The sequence below is a fragment of the Ornithorhynchus anatinus genome, chromosome X1, assembly GCF_004115215.2.
Source record: "Ornithorhynchus anatinus isolate Pmale09 chromosome X1, mOrnAna1.pri.v4, whole genome shotgun sequence".
Taxonomy (NCBI): Eukaryota; Metazoa; Chordata; class Mammalia; order Monotremata; family Ornithorhynchidae; genus Ornithorhynchus; species Ornithorhynchus anatinus.
The window spans coordinates 27,466,673-27,486,260 of record NC_041749.1 but is presented as its reverse complement, the minus strand read 5'-3'; the positions used below and the strand labels follow the sequence as shown (position 1 = coordinate 27,486,260).

Sequence of the window (19,588 nt, the reverse complement as noted above, 5' to 3'; positions counted from 1 at the left end):
GAGCACTTGATAAATACTGTAGACTGACTGACAACTGCATCATTGACTGATCTGAGTTTTACATCACTTCCTATTCCTCATGACTGGCACTGCCTAGCAGAAAAGAGGAGGAAAAATAAAGCACCTGGAGAATCTACGAATGTGAAGATCTGTCTCTAAGGATTTTTCACTCTAATGTTATTTTTCATTCTCGGCTATTCTGGTCCATGTTGATCATTTCCCAAAGATGGTCCCATTTTTAAAGACTTCTATTAAGCTAAGCTGCTCTCACATTTGTGTCACTCTGAATTACATTTCATGGCAGCATGTATTTCTTGCTCTCTTAGTTTCCTGTAATGCAGTATCCGGCATATTGAAAATTTTTTCCCACTATCTGAAATAGAAGAAGTTATCTGCTTATTCCAGTGCTGCAGGCAAAATGGCTGAAGCAGGGATTGTTACTGTTTATTGTTGTATTGTACTCTCCCAAGCGTTTGGTACAGTGCTCTGCACACAGTAAGTGCTTAATAAATACAATTAAATTGAATCGAACTGGAGGCTGAAAAGGAACAGAATGAGGGAAATGCAAAGGAAGTTAAGAAAAGCACACCAAGGAAAGAACAATTATTTGCATAACTGCTACAAAAAAAAGAGTACACATGTCTTGTGCATATAAGTGCATGCTTTCTACATACCTACACCAGGGTCTGTGTGGCTGAAATATAAGGAAGTGGACTGGGCTATAACAGGACTCTAGTTTTCTCACTAATGTCCGCCTAATGGACTGAGAAGCTAAGCCCTACATTAGACTTCTCTGCAGCGCTGAGTCTTGGCTAGTGGGAGTCAATTCACTAAATAACTCCTTTCATTAGAATAGTACAGTGTTCATACTGGGAGCCCCATGTGGGACATGGACCGTGTCCAACTTATCTTGTATCTAACCCGGTGTTTAGTACCATGCCTGGCATATAGTAAGTGCTAAACAAATAACATTTTAAAAAAATAGTAATTTTACCTATTGACCTGCTCGTGGCTGTGGCCCTGAAGCTGGTTTCCATGTCATTCTTCTCAGACTATTCTTGCATGATATCCAGTTGAATTAGGAAAGCCCCATTAAAGGCCTGAACAAATCAACTCATTCCCACGGTGCCCTAGGCATAGGCAGCTGCTTAGTCTCTACCTTCCCTTTACCAAGATTAGCTAATTAGAGAGTACTTGGACATATTTAGCCCATGAAACTAAAATCCAGAGGCACTTGGTTGTATGATGTATGTCTGTTTTTCTTACAGAGGTTTAATCTTTTCTTGACATCCTGTTCCATGAATCACAGTAAAACACCTTGTCTAAACAAAATAGGTATCCTGAGCATATTTCCATCCCTTTCCAAAGGGCAGAGCTGAACAAACAGAGAAAGGTTTAATACTAGATACAATTCAGTAAGAAACTGAATGAGCACAATTTTTATTTTAGCCCAAAAATATTTGATCGTGTGATGTAGTGAGGCATATAAATAGTTTTACCAAATTCATTATTGAGAAAAGAAGCCTGAAATTAAGCCCATGATCTAGATTAAACCACATTAATAACTCAAAAAGTGTCTTTTATTCTCTCCTGCCTTCCCGAGGGTTGTCAAAGTTATAGATGTGCCTGTATTATTCATCCGTGCATCTTTATGGTTATTAATTTGGTCAATGATACTGTTACCTACTAATTAAGAAGCAGTACTTTACTTCTCATCAGTTTAATAGTGACTAACATTGTTAACCTGCCTTCAGAATCTTTTTCATTTGCTGAATTTCATTCATTTAGTCAGTCAGCAGTATTTATTGAGCACTTGAGTTCAGAGCACTGTACTAAGTCCTGGGGAAGATTACAATAGAGGATAAATTAGACATGGACGCTGACCCACAGGGGACTCACTATGTAAAATAAGGGCAGGGAGGCTGGTAATTGGATATGAGGAAAGAATGAAATGATAAAGATAAAACATTGTAAGAATACAAAGACAATAAATACAAAAATAGCCCCAGAACCTTGTGGCTAAAGGAACTGCTTTTAGGGCATGGATTTCTAGAGATAATAATAATGGTTTTGTGAAGTGCTTACTTTGTGCCAAGCATAGTTCTAAGCATTGTGTGGTCACTGCCAGAACAACCTTTCCAGTGTTCTAAAACCTAAGAGGGAGAAGCTCTCAGTCCTCCAGGTGGGGATGGGCCGGAGTGCTGGATGGGTGGGTGTATTTGTGTGTCCGTGGGTGTGTCTGTGTTTGGTTGGTGGTGGGGGTCGGGAGTTGATGTATGAGAGTTTGCGTAAGGGTTGGTTGGTTTGTGAGTAGGTCTTGTGTGTTTATATGTTTGTGGTTTGGTTGGAGAGGGCGGCCCCTGTTCTGGGAGTTTGCCTCCTTCTCTGACGGCACAAGAACAGCTGAGGCCATTCTCTGCCACCATGTCAGGCACAACTTGCCCTGCTCTGATAGTGTGGGACACGAGACTCTTTAAAATGCTTTTTAACTCCTGAATGTTTCCTGTAAGATTTCTTACTGATGAGGGGCTACATTCATTAGTCCCATGCATGCATTAATTCGGATAGTACATAGGCTTTGCCTAGTACTCGATACCTTCTGTAGCTGGTAGAACAAGAATCCAGTTTCAAGCCTCCTACCTTAATTTAAGTCTTGTGCTTAAGAGCACAGTTGTCTCTCATATCAAAGGCCATTACGTATTTTTAGGCACTGGAGTTCCCTGTATTTAAAATACTAACAATGATACTAATAATAATATTTGTTAACAAGCCCCTAAGACAACTACAAATATTATAATATAGTATTATATTACTATAATATTTGCCAGGTGACAAAGCACTATACAAAGCACTGGGGTAGACACAAGATAATTAAATCAGACACAGTCCTTGGCTCTCAAGGGACTCACAGTTCATGGGAGGGAGAACAGGTACTGAATCCCCATTTTACAGTAGAGGAAATTTAGGTGCAGAGAAGTTAAGTGATTTGCTCAGAGTCACACAGCAGGCAATTAGCAGGGCCAGAATTAGAACCCAGGTCCCCTGATTCTCAGGTCCATTTCCACTAGGTAATGGTTTACTATCTGGGTGTTTTCCAGATAAAGTAGCAGCTGATGACATTTACAAATATTGGCCATGTTCTGCCAACTTGGAAGAAATAGGCATATGTTACAAACCTTAATGGGATGATGTCATAGAGAACCTCTTACAAAAATCTGTAGAGCCAAAGGCCTGTCCTAAGGGGAATCCCCTTCTCCAGAACCACTGTGAGCCCTTTCTATAAATCTGGGTGCTTCTGTTAGCACTTGGTGGCAGGAGCCAAGGTGAGAAGAAGGTGGGAATTTCAAATAGAAAAACCAGCCAAAGAGGCATGTAGTGCCAAATCAATGATGGATAGGGGACAAACTTTCCAAAACCAGATGGCCCAGTTTCAAATGGGATAAATGCCCCCCTCATTTCTAGAAGGTGAGGTGGCCTACTGGAGAGAAAGCCATCTATCCCAACAGATTTGGTTGTCCTTTCTCTTCTTCCTGAATGATTGCCCATCCTGCCAATGAATCATAGAGTTCACCTGTATAGACCACTACGAGTGTTTTTGAAGGAACTCAAGGGGGATTCCCAAGTCCCCCAGGTAACCAGTTCAAATGATTAATCACAGTCATAAAAGCGCTTCCTTATGTCTAATCCAACACTCTCCTGCTTCAACTGGAATTAAAGACCTCTGGTTGCATCCTCTTCCTGAGTCTCATGCAAATCAGTTAACATGGTGACTACTAATGGGATAGTTTGAGAAAGACCGATTTCTGGGTTTGTTGTTCAGAATAGAAATGATTCTGTGAGTACTGTGCCAGATTCAGTTTTTCACACACTAGTGTTTTTCATTACCTCCCTTGGATCACATTCCTTTCTGGCTCAAACTCAAACAGAAATGTGCCAAATCTCTGGGAGCGTTATCCCTACTTTCTTCTCCTTGCCACCACCATCTGCATGTGGAGAAAGATGGGATGGGGGGAGAGAAATGAGAGAGTCCCACAGATCAGACCTTTTCCAAGCTGAAAACCACCTTTCCACGTAGATCAGTCTTTCCATTCTCTTCTGCCTGATTGCTTGCTTACGGGAGTCATGGCGCTGCTTTTCAAAATGATCCATGGAGACTCAGTGACATTTTGAGAATTGGGGCTCGAACATCTGGTGCCTATAGCCTAGAAGAAGAGGAAGGCAATCTTTGCTCCTGTGCGAGTTGCCCTTTTCTAAGACACAGCAACAAATTCGACTCCAGACAGGGGCTGTCAGACACCCTAAAGTTCTGTGTAAAGAATGTGCAGATCATCCTGAAAGGAAATTAGATCTGCCTTCTGCATTGCAATTTTTCCTCAGTCAACTCTCAATTTAATAATAACAATAATGATGGTATTTATTAAGCACTTACTTTTAATCAGGCACTGTACTAACCACTGGGATGGATTCCAGCAATTCGTGTTGGACACAGTCCCTGTCCCATGAGAGGCTCATAGTCTCAATCCCCAAGTTACAGATGAGCCATCTGAGGCACAGCGAAGTGAAACGACTTGCCCAAGATCACACAGCAGACACGTGGCGGAGTTGGGATTAGAACCCGTGACCTTCTGACTCCCAGGCCCATGCTTTACCCATTTAGTGATGCTGCATCTCTATTTACTCCTGCAATTAGGCAAAATAAGTATAATATTTCCCCTCTCTTGACTTAATTCAAGGCCACTTTATCCAATAGGCAAAATGGACAGGACTCATTGCCCTGAGAGGACCCCAAGAAAGATTCTCTGGAGGTTTCTGCTCTTTCAGGGGATCCCTCATGGCCATCCTAAGGGCCCCCAGGCATACACTTCACTACCCCTCCTTCCCTTCCATCTTGCCTCCAGTCACCACCTGCTTCAGTCTAAAATTAGCCACAAAAGCACCTGGAGGAAAGGGCACACTAGGAACTAGGGCTGAACGTGCTTGAAGGGAGGCTGTGAAGAACCCCCAGCTTTTAATCTCCCGGGGATGAGTAAGTCTGAAACTGCCCCTTTGAAAATTTGCCTCCTAACAGTTCTTTCATTTTAATTCTATGAAGATGAGTCTATGTCTCTGCCCTTTATTTTAGCTCCCAATTTGTCCTGTGAACATCAGCAAAGAATATGTGAGCGAACCACTCCTTCTTCCTCCTTCAGGCCAAGTTCTGAGCAGCTTCCTTGAATCTGTGATAGAGTGGAAGAGTAGCTTCCAGGTCAGGGGTGAGCAGTTATTTTGGCCTGTGGGTCCCTGACATAAGACAGATAAGAGTTGGAGGGGATGGAGGAAGGAGGAAAGGGTCAATTCACAGTTCTGCACATGAACTTCTACTTGTCTCAGGAATAGCCAGGAAGGGGCTCATTGAGCCCTGTCATGCTGCTGTCTTCAGAGCCATGGTTCGCTAAGAAGTGCTTAGTGTGTTGACGACTTCTGCGAAGCAGGAGGAGTCTCCGGAGTAGCAAGCAGCTTCCTCAAAGCCAAACTGGAGTAAGAGGTTTAGAAGGCCAGATCTAGTTCATGGGCAATAGTTTCCCCACCTCTTCTAGAACCTAAATAAAATCAGACTGAGTTTTATTCCACTGCAAAACGAAGTTTACCCGATGCAGTTTCACAACAGTTTTCTGCTTTTCCCTTCCCTCCGGTCCCTGATGTCTGAGAATTCCATTTTGATATTTGTTCAGTCTCAATCTCACCCCCCCAGGGCATCTCAGGATAAATCTGTGAAAGACGTGGGGAGGGATGGGGAGGATATGGGAGACAAAGGAATTGGTGTTAAGGAGTTACTTTACCAGAAGTCAATTTGTTGTATCATCAATCAGTCAGTCGTACTTATTGAGTGCTTACTGTGTACAGAGAACTGAACTAAGCGCTTGGGAGAGTACAATATATCAGAGTTGGAAGATACTTTTCCTTTCCACAACGAGCTTACATCATGTCTACTCTAGTAGTATCTCCCAACCACTTAATACAGTGCTCTGAAAGTGATTAATAAATATAAGTGGTTGATTAATTTCCCTCATAGCATTCCCAACTAATGCTGGCTGGGAAGGTCCCAGTAGCATCGGCCCAGGAAGAGGTGAAAGGGAGACGGGATATAGGGGCATTGGGAGCAAATAATTTTAAAAGCTGTGGGGTTGGGAGGGAGTTTAAAGCAGGATGAGGTGAGAGTGGGCTTACCTCTTATCCAGCCATGGACAGTTTTACTTCCTGGGAAGTAAATCGACTCAACTTTTGCATTACTGAGTGGAATACTTCTATCATGGCTCCCTTATAAGGAAGACTTTTGGGCTGAATATTCATCTCAATTCCCAGGATTGAGATAGGCAGCCAGTCAACAAATATTTATTAAGTACCCCCAGCATGTCTAGAACAGTTTCCAGACTGAATGACTGCCAGCTGACAGCAATAATACCCTGTTTTCACCATAAAACAAGGCTGTTATAAAAAAAAAATACAGAGTCTTCCAACCAATTTAATGGAACCTGCCATTTTTAACCCAGATTTTATTAGAACTTTCGGATTTAGACTTCCTGAGGTATCTCGGGTCAGAGGTGAAGAGCCCCTGCAGGAGAAGGTTTTTATTGGCGGGGGGCAGTGGAAAGGGAAAGGGAGGGGAAGGGGGGAGAGTGGGTAGAGAAATGATCACTATAACTTCGGTCCTCGGAACAAAAAAAAAAAGAAATCCAATGACTATCTCCAGACAAAGGCAAACAGCCTTACATGATTTGGAGAGTGTTATAGGCCCTCAATCTGACTTAATATAACCTGCAAAGAAAGTTCAAAAGCAAGGAAAACTTCAGCCAGGAAAGAGAAGAAGCAAACTAGAGACAGAAAAAGAGAGAGATTGAAGGGAGAGAGAGAGAGAGAAAGGAAGAAACTAATGCACTTCCCACAAGGATGAAAGAGTAGAAAATATAACAAATAATGGGAAAAGTGACCCCAATCACTGACTTTTTCCTATCCTACTTCTCTTTCCCCAATAATCATTCTATGTTCTTTTAGGATTCCTTTCATCTCAGAGGCCCCGATCATTTTACCAACATTAACTTGTAAATCTTCATTTTGGAAAGTGAAGGAGCTGATATTCTCTGTCCTGTTTTGGCTAGGTTCAAAGAAATACTTGCTAGGGAAATACTGGCTTCTCCACCATTTTTTCTCACAATTAAAGTGGAGTTCTCAGAATGTGCTTTGTTTGGAGATGGGTGTTTGAGTTATGCCTCTGCAGTAGATAAAGTGTATCTATTTGTTCTTTATGTTGAGGATCCATTTATTTGCTCCAGGGTGGTCAGTTTGAACCAAGTCCCACGTTTGGTGTTGGAGATGTTGCCAATTGCCCCTGCCTATTCTGGTCTGTTAATTCGCCTTGCCTGGCCCCCTAACTGCTAGAGACCCTGTAGATCAGAGGTTGGACCTCCCAAGGCAAGTCTGTGGGCAACAACATAGATGCCCAGAACCCAAGCAGTTCCGGGTGGCAGCGGGGGAGAGTGGACCTGTTCCCTCAGTGCATCTGACCGTCATTGAGGGTCTGCTCCTTGAAGTCATGATGTAGTCTGCCTGTGTCATTCCAGGGCTTCAGACCCGAAGGAAGCTCAGCCCAGGCACATTTTAATTATTGAGGGAAACACAGGAAAAGAGAGTCAAATTTTATGCAATGGGAAACCCTCTTGGCGTTTCCAGATTGATATAGTGGAGTCAGCAGAGGTCTTCCCTACAACAATTCGGTGCTCACTTTAGCAAAAAGATGCAAAAATAATTAGCAGGCAAGGAATATGCCTGACCTTTCCACCTACATTGGGCTCACATATTGCATGCACCCTAAAAGACCCAGTCACCCTTGGGTGTAAAACTCTCCACCATCAGCAACTTCCTTCCTCCTCCTTAGGTTTTAGCATGCCTCACCAAGTAGCTTTGGGACCATGGGGGGATTGGGATTGGGATGTGGAAAGAGAAAGGGTTCATGGGTACAGGTTGCCTCTCTTCTGGGAATTCTCCTGAATGATCTAGTGCAAAGAGCATAGATCTGGGAATCAGAGACTCTGGGTTCTAATTCTGATTCTGCCACTTGCCTGTTGTCACTTCACTGCTCTGTGTCTTAGTTTCCTCATCTGTTAAACAGAAATTAAAGACCTGTTCTCCCTCCTCCTTAGACTATGAACCCCATGTGGGACCGGGACTTTGTCTAGTTTTATTATTTCTACCCCATGATGCATGATGCCTACTAATTTCTTGACAAATACCATAATTATTATTATTAAGTAAGAGTGGAAAGGGAGGACAGAGGATTTGTGCGAGCTAGAATTGTGGCGCAAATATAAGCATAGAAGGTCCAGGCCTGCTTCCTTAGGAAGGAGGGAGACTAAGTGAGAGAATAGATAAATCAAGAGCTCTTTGATTTGCAAATTCCACTTTTGGTTTTCTTTCAGTGTATAATCAGTTGACTAGATGCTTGCAGATAAATTGTAAAAATTGACCAGCTGGTAAAAATATCTTCTCACCAACCCACACTTCCCCTAGGCTAAACAAGCTATTCGCACACAAAATAAAAAAGGAAGAATCTTTAGTAAATATTATGTAAATTATGTATCCTAGGTAAAGAGGATATATTACCCGTACATTAGAATATTCCTTTAGTATTTAGAATAGAAACTGAGTAGAAACTATTTGGCTACTCAGTAAAGAATCTAGTTGATTATGGGCTAATCAAGCCAATGAGGATGATGCTTTTACTAGTCTATTTTACTCTGCAACTCATTGAAATTGCTCCAGCTACATCTCCTAATCAACCCCATCTTATTTATAATCCTTCTAAAGTCCAATTTGCTGGGCTGTTAGTGCAGTACAGTGTCATACCAGTTCACTTCAACATCCCTCTCTATTATCCCTGAAAATGTAAGTGTCCAAAAAAAAAGTTGCTCTTTTCTCCTGCCCATTTTCAGTCATAACTCCACTGAATTTCAGGTAGGGAGGTAAGGAGAAAGAAGAGTTGTCGGGGTGTCCACCCCCACCCTCAATGTCCACTCACCGGAGCCATTTCTTTCAGTAAATAGAGCCCAACACTAGTCTTTAGAGTAGACCTATGCATAACACGAGGGGCCCCGCTGGCCTGTGACCAAAGGAAAATATGTTTGGAATCAAATCTCTCACCACCAGAGCCCTGGCATTCCAGGACTAACGGCTGTCGCTGACTCAGCCGCATTCAAAGCACGTTCAGAAGCTGCTGCTGTTCCGTTCTGGCAAGACCAAGGTGCCGGGCCCTGCGATGAGAGCGGCCAAACTTAGCTCTGGTTTCAATGGGGCCATTAGAAACAGTGAGCCCTTGTTCCGAGTGTCCCCACAACCCATTTCCATTCCCCAAAGGAAAGTCCCTTGCTACTTCTCTCTGCTCAGGGAGCCCTGAGAGCAAGAAGATTAGGTCAGGCTGCCTGATGCCTGGACCATAAGAAGCTTACCCAGTTAGTGAGAGTAGTATCGCAGTGTGAGAGACCTGGGTTAGACTGCCACTGATTCCAACCCCTTGGGTACAGAAATAAAAGCCCAACATGCTGCATATGGATGTGTCCCGACAATAGATTTTAAAATTGAGCGCAGGGATTATGTCTACTAACACTATTTTGCTCTCTCCAGGGTATAATACTGTGCTCTGCCCAGAGTAGGCATTCAAAAAATACTATTGATTGGTAGAGCAGAGATGGGGGTCACTTTGGGGAATGGTGAGAGGACCCGGTTCAGGAACTGGACTCTGACTTTCCCAGGATCTGAATCAGTTTTGGGCCAAGGAAAGATGAGGAGCTGGGACTGGTGTGGGCTTGGTTTTTCAACTGAGCTGCCGCTAGAGAGCAAACGCTCAGTGCCCACGGGTGGGAGGCAAAACTGCAGAAGCAATGGATGTCAAGACTGAGCTGGGTAGTAACCAGGATCGGTTATTTATCCAATACTTCTCGGCTACTGACCCTGAAGAAGTAGTAGCACGAGGCTTTTTTTCATTAATGCTGTTCGTTACTCATCATAAGCCTTTTCTCCAAATGTATTTGCTGTTACTCTTCCATCACGTGGTTTACATATTTTAATTCATGAGGTTTCACCACTCTGAGCCTTGAGGCTTTTTCATTCAGGACTCAGTTTCATTCAAAATAAATGCATGCCCAAGTCTCCCAGGCTCCCTCCAAATAGACTTCTGATCTTCCCCTGATGGCCCTTAATTCCTTCAGGGTCCGAGTCAGTGGTCTTAATTCGGGACGGGCTTTAGGCCATTACAGGCTATCGGCCACCTTTGAAATACCCTGGCTAACCAGGTCATCACAACGATTCTCTGGTGAGTAAAGAAGAATCCCGAGCCATGCCCGGACTTCCCTGCACGCCCTGCTCACACATGCTCATTCCCACCTCTCTTGAGCCTCTCCGCCCCATGACTACAGGGACTACAGGGGCCGTATCTGCCTTGCCCCCCCACACAGCTTCTACTCAGGTCCTTCATTTTATATCCAGAATTTAAAGGGGAGGAGGCAGTGCTCATAAAAGAAAGTCATACGAGTTGTCCTGTCAGTTTGCTTATTTGTGAGGCTGAGGCTGAGGTGATCTGATTATCACCCTCCAAGGGGACTTGTTTCTGATCCATCTTTCTCTTCCTCTGCCATGTCTCCTCCCCTACAGGGTCCCTGTTTTCTACCCTGAAGGCCCCCGAGGCTGTCTTCAAGGTGGTCTTCTGGCTCGGCTACTTCAACAGCTGCCTGAACCCAATCATCTACCCTTGCTCCAGCAAGGAGTTCAAGCGCGCCTTCACCCGCATTCTCAAGTGCCAGTGCCACCGGCGCAAACGACTGGGCTGGTGGGCCTACAACTACCGGACGTGGAACCGAGGCTCCTTTGAGCAATCCCGCAAGGATTCCCTGGACGACAGCGGGAGCTGCCTCAGCGGCAGCCAGAGGACACTGAATTCAGCCACCCCCAGCCCCGGCTACCTGAGCAAAGTCACCCACCCCCAGGTGGAGATGTACACTTTCCAGGAGTGGAAGAGCTCCAGCACCTACCTGAGCCCTCCCCACCACGAGCCGGGGAGACCCAGGGACCCCGGACACTTCTTCACCTTCAAGTTCCTGACAGAGCACAACGGCCATCTGGGGCTGAGCGGCCACGGCTCCTCCAGCAATGGGGCTTGCCGAGGCTCTGGGCCCACGCTGAATGGCCAGGCTGGCTTCAAGAGGAATATGCCCCTCGGGCTGAGCCAGTTTTGACAAACAGTAGTCCCTCCGTCTGGGTCCGACCCCACCGGCAGCTTCCCTGGTGGGAAGGGGAATGGCGGGATTGAGAGGAAGCTGACGTTCACTCTCAGTGGGGCTCTGGGGTCGGGGGATGGTGGTGAGGGGAGTAGGGGGTTGAGGGGCAGCAGGACCAGCCTCATTTCAGTCCTGGTCCAGCTGCCCTGGTGAGGGGCAGGACACCTGACACGTTTCCAGGGATACCACAGAAATCTGGGCACCAACCGTGGAAGAGACATGAGGACTGACCGCAAATGGTCCACCATGCCGTGCCCCAGTCAATATATACGTATATATATAAATAAGCATATATATGTGTATATTAGTAGATATACCATGTGTATATGTGTAGGGGGTGTGTGTGTGTGTGTGTGTGTGTGTGAACGTATGTACCCTGGGGAGATTATGTGTGGAAACCTAAAAGGAAACGGGTGGCGCTTTGTTTTGTGATTTTCCTTTGTTCCTCTCAGTGGTCCACGTCACCTCTGTCGAATCCCTCCTTGTGCGTCACTGAACGTTGGCACTTTAGAGAAAACCGTCAAACATTAAAAGTCATTTCCCACGAGTTAACCCTTCTGGTGTGTGACCTAAAACTGGATTAATAGCTTTGGACTTTGATGCCTTCTCGTAGTCCTCCCTCTTCCCACTCCAGGCACACAATCATTCAATCAATCAAAAGTATTTATTGAACAGATATTATGTGCAGCACACTATGTTGATTGGGAGGGTGCACTGGAATTAGTAGACATTGTCCCTGGCCTCAAGTAACTTACAGTTACACAGGTCTGAGAGTCATAAGGAACTGGATTCTAGTCCCGGTTCCCTCACTTGTCTTCTGGGTGACCAAGGGCAAGTCACTTTGCTACTCTGTGCCTGAGTTACCTCATCTGTAAAATGGGGATTAAGACTGTGAGCCCTATGTGGGACAGGGACTGTGTCCAGCCCGATTACCTTGTATCTACCCCAGTGCTTAGTACAGTGTCTGGCACATAGTAAGTGCTTAACAAATACCACGATTATTAGAGTCTAGCAGGGAAGACAATCATGACAAGCAAGGTGTCCATTTGGAAGGATAAGAAAGGACAAATTCTGGCAATGTTGTGGAGGAAGAACCATGAGGAATTGGTGACATTGATGAAAGAGAGGGAAGACACAAGGATAATGCCATTTTGTGTGCTTGAGAAACAGAGAGGATAGTGATGTTGTCAATTGTGATGGGAAAGTGAGATGAAGAGGATTTTGCCAGGGAAATTAAGAAATTCAATGAGCTTAAGGTAATAATAATAATGTTGGTATTTGTTAAGCGCTTAGTAGGTGCAGAGCACTGTTCTAAGTGCTGGGGTAGATACTGGGGAATGAGGTTGTCCCACGTGAGGCTCACAGTCTTCATCGCCATTTTACAGATGAGGAAACTGAGGCACAGAGAAGTGAAGTGACTTGCCCACAGTCACACAGCTGACAAGGGGCAGAGTCAGCTAGAGATGTCCTGGAGGCTGGAGGAAAGGCAAGAGTGCAAAAAAGAAGAGATGTCAAGGCTAACGAGATAGATTTGGTAGTCATCTGCATAGAGGAGGGAGCTGAAGCCTTGGGAGAGGATGAGTTCCCCAAGGGAACAAGTGTAAATTGAGAAGAGAAAGGGACCCAAAACCGAGCCTTAAGGGACACCCACAATTGGAGGTGGGAGGCAGAGACTGAGCCAGAGAAAGAGATTGAGAAGGATTGGACAGACAAGTAAGAGGGAAATGGTTCAGAAGAAACAAGATTAAATAGTTTCTAGGGGAAGGGGTGCTCAATGGTGTCAAAGGAAGCGACAGGTCTAGTAGTATTGGGATAGAGTAATGACTGCTGGATTTGGCAAGAATGAGATCAATGGTGGCTTTGGAGAGGGCATTCTGAATGGGGTGAAGGGAGCAGAATCTGGATTGAGGAGGGTTATACAGTTGTACCATCTGTACAGGAATAATCAATTAATCAATTAATTGATTAATTCATTTAACATTTACTGTGTGCAGAGGCACTGTACTAAGTTTTTGTAATTTATATTAATGTCTGTCTCCCCCGCTCAGACTGTAAGCTCGTTGTGGGCAGAGAATATGTCTATTGTTGTACTCTCCTGAGCACTTAGTACGGTCCTCTGCACACAGTAAGCTCTCAATAAATATGAATGAATGAGTGAATGAATGAGAATACAATACAACAGAGTTGGTAGACATGTTCCCTGCCCCCAAGGAGCTTAAGGTCTAGCCGGGGAGACAGACATTAAAACAAATTACAGATATTTACAAAGGTACCATGGTTCTGAGGGTGGGGTGAATAGCCAGTCTTTAAAGGATACCAATCCAAGTGCAACACAGCAAGGAGAGGGAGTAGAAGAAATCAGGGCTAAACTGGGGAAGGCCTCTTGGTAGAGATGAGATTTTAATAAGGCTTTGAGGCTGGGGAGAGTGGTGGTCTGTCATATATGAAGGGGAAGGGAATTCCAGGCCAGAAGAAGGACTTGGTCAAGGGGTCGGCGGTGAGACAGATGAAATTGAAGTACATTATCAGAGTGAACTGAACAAGCTGGGTTGTAGTAGGAAATCAGTGAGGTAAAATAGGAGGGGACAAGCTGATAGAGCACTTTAAAACTGAGTGTAAGGAGCTCCTGCTTGAAGTGGAGATTCTTGACGAACGGGGAAATATGGAGTGAATTTTTTTAGAAAAATGATCCCGACAACGAAGTGAAGTACTGACTGGAGTGAGGAGAGACAGGAGGCAGAGAGGGAGGTCAGCAAGGAGGTTGATGCGGTGGTCAAGGCGGGATAAGACAAGTGCTTAGATCAACTTAGCAGATGGAGAGAAAAGAGCAGATTTTAATGATATTGTGAAAAGTACCAACAGGATTTGGTGATAAATTTAATATGTGGTTTGAATGTGAGAGATAGATGGAGGAAAATGCCATGCTTATGGGCTGGTGAGAAGGGGAGGATGGTGGTTCTGTCTACAGTAAGAGGAAAGGAAGGACAGTGCATGGTGGCAGGGGGTAGGGGGTGGGGGTAGATGAGGAGTTCTGTTTTAAATATGTTAAGTGTCGGTGGGACATCCAAGTAAAGATGTCCTGAAGCAGGAGGAAATGTGAGACTGCAGAGAAGGAGAGAGGTCAGAGCTGGAGATGAAGATTTGGAATCATCCATATACAGGTAAGTAGTTAAAGCCCTTAGAGTGAATAAGGGGCTCCCCACAGTTACAGGGTCGGGGGTAGAGAAGCAGCCTCCGAAAGAGACGGAGTGGTCGCCGGAGAGGAGGAAAACCAGGAGAAAGGCCTGTGTCGGTGAAGCCGAGTTTCGGTAATGTTTCGGGAGAAAGGGTGGTCCACAGTGTCGAAGGCAGCTGAGAGGTCTAGGAGGATTCGGATGGAGTAGATTTGTCAAGAAAGAGGTCATCGCATAAAACATGATGATGCTCCTTGCTCTCAATAATCTTACTATCTACTGGGTAAAGCAAGAAGATGTAAATTGAAAAGTGAGTCACTCTCCGCTGGGCCCAACTCTTCCTTGGGCAAACAGACATTCTTAGTGCCAGCTATGGTGAAGGAGCCCTCTCTGTGTGCTAGGGTGGAGCACATTTCCAAACTGGTTCTGGCATCTCACTGATGAAAAGGAGCAGAGAGCCATTTTCCCTGCTTGTCCACACCCACACCCACATCTTCTGCGTTGGGTTAGGCCCACTAAGATGCTCCATTACAATTGATTCTCCCTGAAAGGTCAAGTTCCTCCCAACATCAGGTGCCACCCCAGAGCTCTTGGCCACTAGGCTCCAAGTAGCCCCAGAAACCTTACTTCCCTTTACAGATTATCTCACCAGACAGAGCCTGGTTATAGCTGAGGTGATGAGCAAAAGGGCTAAGACCTGACTAGTCTGCCCCCTCCTCAGAGGTTTCTGACCAGGGCCAGACAAATGCAATATTCTGTCTGAGCAATCTCAAATGTTAATGTAAAATTTGAAAAATCCCGGGGTAGCCAGTTAATGTATGAAACTGAAATAAGAGATGAGAAGTTCCCACCTCCCCATCTGCCCTTCTCTCCCTTCCCTGCCCCTGACTTCCTTTTCTGTCCATTTCTACATTTTCTGCCCCTCCTTCCTTCTTCCTTCTCCTCCAACCCCAAGCTACAAAGCCACAAACCTTTCCTACAAAGGCATTCAAAGCAGAGAAATAGGCCTGTTCCCCGATTCTGTCTAAAGCTACGAGCTCTCTCTCTCTAGAGCGTGCTGATGCTGTGACTCTGAATAACAATCAAATTTTGGCATTTCTAAACACCCGTCATTGGCCGCTGAGTTCTAGGTGCAATGTTTCAAAGGACAAACCCTACCCAGAGGAGCTTTCAGCTTAGAGGGACCAAATGCTGCTGAGAAGCAGCATGGCGTAGAAGATAGAGCATAGGCCTGGGAGTCGATAGAGCATGGGTCTGGGAGTCAAAAGGTCATGGGTTCTAATCCTGGCTCAGCTCTGTGACCTTGGGCAAGTCACTTCACTTCTCTGTGACTCAGTTACCTCATCTGTAAAATGGGGATTGAGTCTGTGAGCCCCATGTGCGACAGGGACTGTCTCCAACCCGATTTGCTTGTACCCACCCCAGCACTTAATACAGTGACTGCCACGTAGTAAGCACTTAGCGAATACCAAAATTATTATTATTATAATTATTATTATTATTATTACAAATACAGCATGGACACACAGGCAAGTGTACAGTATTTTGTCACATTCATTCTTTCAATAGTATTTATTGAGTGCTTACTATGTGCAGAGCACTGTACCAAGCGCTTGGAGGGGACAATTCGGCAACAGATAGAGACAACAAACACAAGCACCAGAAAGGTCACTGTGGAAATGCATGAATCAAAAGGAAGTCACTTTCAGCGAACTGAAGAGTACCGAGGCCATTTGTCCTGTTTTAAGATAGGCTGGCTCTCAGGTGATATGTCTGGTATGCCTAGTGCACCGAATGCTTTTATGACCAACATTTTTTTTTCACTTCCAGCCTACCTCTGCTGCCAAGTTTCATGGCCTAGAAGTGGAGCCCGTGTTTCCCCGGAGCTGGGAGGGGAATGCAAAGGCTCTGGAGCAAGTGGGAAGAGTAGGGATCCCCCTGGAGAAATGGCCTAGATTCAGACAAACTCAGTGAACTTCCACCAAATGACAAGTATGATGTCATTATATCGTGTGGCACACCCGACCTATCAGACCATCAACCAATAGTATTTATTGAGTGCCTATTATGTGCCAAGCATTTTATCGATCGCTTGGGAGACCACAGTAGAATTTGTCGCTATGATCTCTGCCCTCTAGGAGCTTACAATCTGCCAAAAAACATGTGATATCACATCCTTCTCCTGATCCCAGTAATTTTAGATGTCATCCGTGATTAGCCTGCTCAAGGTCCAGGAGTCCCTTATGTAGCTTGGTCAGTGGACCGAGCTGTGAAGAAAGAAGAAACTTCCAAATCTGCAGCTTCTGTTATTACTGCAATGTTTAAATGCCAGAGCCCCAACTCTGAATTCTTATCAGCAAGCAGATTAGCTCTCCTTCCTTTCCACCTCACCAGTCTGGGAGGCTATTTTGGGTTACAGTCCTTTTGGTCCACAATCAACAAGGCTAACAGCTTAGGGTTTGTGTTGTTTGTCAAGAAGAGTGGTGTTTTGCAAAAGAGCTTCCGCCTCCAGACTCTGTGGAGGGTAAGCCTAGAAAACCACAGCGCCTGAGAAATTTCAGATGTATTCCAGCTGCCGATAGCCCAGAGCAAGTGGTTCGGAGCTGAAGTAAGTAGTCTGGGGACATTTCTGCTGGTAAATTCTGCTACAATTTACTTCTTTGCTATGGTATTAAAAAGGACATATTCAGACAAATACCTTTTCCCGTTAGGGCTAACGATGCAAAACCAAAATAGATAATGACTTAATTAGAGGTCCCAGGGAAGAGGCCTAATTATTTTCTGGAATGAAACACAGTTAGAAGTTTCCACGCAGGGTTTGATTATGAGAGGTCTCTCTGAGATAAATATATTACAGACCATTCAATCAGTCGATGATATTTATTGAGTACATATAGTGTATAGAGCATTATACTAAGGCCTTGGGAGAGTAGAAATACAACGGAATTGGCAGACACATTCCCTGCCCACAATGACAAACTGGCTTGAGAGAATGGTAAGGGCCAGCAGCAGATGTTAGGCGAAGTAAGAAGTCATTTCAGAGTGATTTGGCAGGGTCAGCTGTATGTATGCTGATAATAATAGTAATAATAATGATTATCATATTTGTTAAGTGCTTACTAGGGGCCAAGCACTGTTCTAAGCACTGGGATAGATACAAGGTAATCAGGTTGTCCCACATGGGGCTTACAGTCTTAATCCCCATTTTCCAGATGAGGTAACTGAGGCACAGAGAAGTTAAGTGACTTGTCCAAAATCACACAGCTCAGAAGTGGTGGAGCCAGGATTAGAATCCACGACCTCTGACCCCCAAGCCCGTGCTCTGTCCACTAAGCCACACTGCTTCTCAAGATGGCTACTGCTTGGGACATTCAAAATGGCACCTGTACCAGAGTCCTTGGCAAGATGGCTGCTGTACATGCACAGTGTCTCCACTGTCCCACCACCCTCTGCCGCATGTAGGAAGCCTTCTTTAGTGTTTTTCAGGCTTCCTCACCCACTACCAACGCTCCCCTCTACCCCACTGAAATGAAGGAATCTACTAGAAAGGTTTGACTTTCTATTTTGTATATATTTAATAATAATTAATAATTATGGTACTTGTTAAGCTCTTACTATGTGCCAAGCACTATTCTAAGTGCTGGGGAAGATACAAGTTAATCGGGTTGGACACAGTCCCTGTCCCACATGGGACTCACTGTCAATTCCCATTTTACAGACGAGGTAACTGAGGCCCAAAGAAGTGAAGTGACTTGCCCACGGTCACACAGCAGACAAGGGGCAGAGCTGGAATTAGAACCCAGGTCCTTCTGAGTCCTAGGCCCGTGCTCCGTCCACTGAGCCATGCTGCTTCTCAAAAAATGGTATCTGTTAAGCACTTACTATGTGCCAGGCACTGTACTAAGCACTGGGGCGGGTACAAGAAAATCAGGTTGGACACGGCCCCCGTCCCTTAGAGGCTCAAAGTTTCTGTCCCTATTTTACAGATGAGGGAACCGAGGAACAGAGAACACAGAGAAGTGAAGTGACTTGCCCAAGGTCACAAAGCAGAGAAGTGGCGAAGCTGGGATTGTAACCCATGACCTTCTGACTTCCAGGTCCGCGCTCCGTCAACTATGCCATGCCAGGGAGTCTTGGAGAACCTAGAAACGTGGCGAATCAGGAGGGGTGGGGAGGTCAGAGACAACAGCGATGCTTGATCCATGGCCATGAAGTGAAAAGAAGCAGGGTGGTATTCCAGGGGAGACTCAAAATGGTTTGCTGTGTCAGTCGTCCCTGACAGGCACCATATATCTCCCCCTAGCTCCAGGCTGGGGCTGAGATCCGGGCTTGGGTGAATCTGGCTGGCTGACTTGGGCTCAGCTCTTCCTGCCCCGGGAAAGCAGGCAGGAAGGCAGGGCATCCAGGGACAGCTACAGTGGGATCTCAGAGCCAGACGGACTCGGGATCCCCACTCCCACGGGCACGGAGGCAGCGGAGCAGGGACCGAGGTCTCCGCAGCAGCAACCGAGGCGGGGAAGGGGCTGGCGTCTGGGTGAGGCTGAAATGGGAGCAGTGGGAAGCTGGCAGCGGGGTCAGGCTCACAGAGGCAGGAGACAGGCTCACATCACCCTGCATGCCGGGAGAGATGGCGGGGGCGGCAACGGCAACATCCAGAGCCGCACAGAGCATGCAGCAGCCCCGGAGCAAGAGCAGGGATAGGGCAGGTGGGCTCTGGAGAAAAGCTCTGGGTTCGGGCGCTTGGGCAGACTATCATCTGACATCATATGCTGGTACCCGGCACGTACCCCACCCAGGGAAATGGATTGACATCACACTGAACAGAGTGGCTTGCGCACATTTCTCCCCAACTCAGAGTGGTCACTTGTCTGAAGCCGGCTCTGGGGATGAGGAGAGAGGAAACAGATATAAAATGGAATGGCTGTCATCAAAGTTATCTTGGGATCAATGGGTACTAGGGGTCAAGGAAAAAACGATGTATTCACCTGTAAAATGAGCAGGCCAGAGTGTTGAACTCCCAAATCCCAAACTAGGTCATTATTCATTCAATAGTATTTATTGAGCGCTTACTATGTGCAGAGCACTGTACTAAGCACTTGGAATGTACAAATC

General features: G+C 45.6%; 1 protein-coding gene across 1 annotated transcript in view; it reads left to right on the top strand.

The window, feature by feature from the left end:
* Positions 1-11,855, top strand: part of ADRA1B (adrenoceptor alpha 1B) — a 59,904-nt gene extending 48,049 nt beyond the window's left edge. The window contains exon 7 of the mRNA XM_029052040.2: positions 10,681-11,855. Coding sequence (XP_028907873.1) covers positions 10,681-11,261 — 581 coding nt within the window. The 3' untranslated portion in view covers positions 11,262-11,855. The remainder of the gene's footprint in view (positions 1-10,680) is intronic.
* The last annotated feature ends 7,733 nt before the right edge of the window (positions 11,856-19,588 follow it).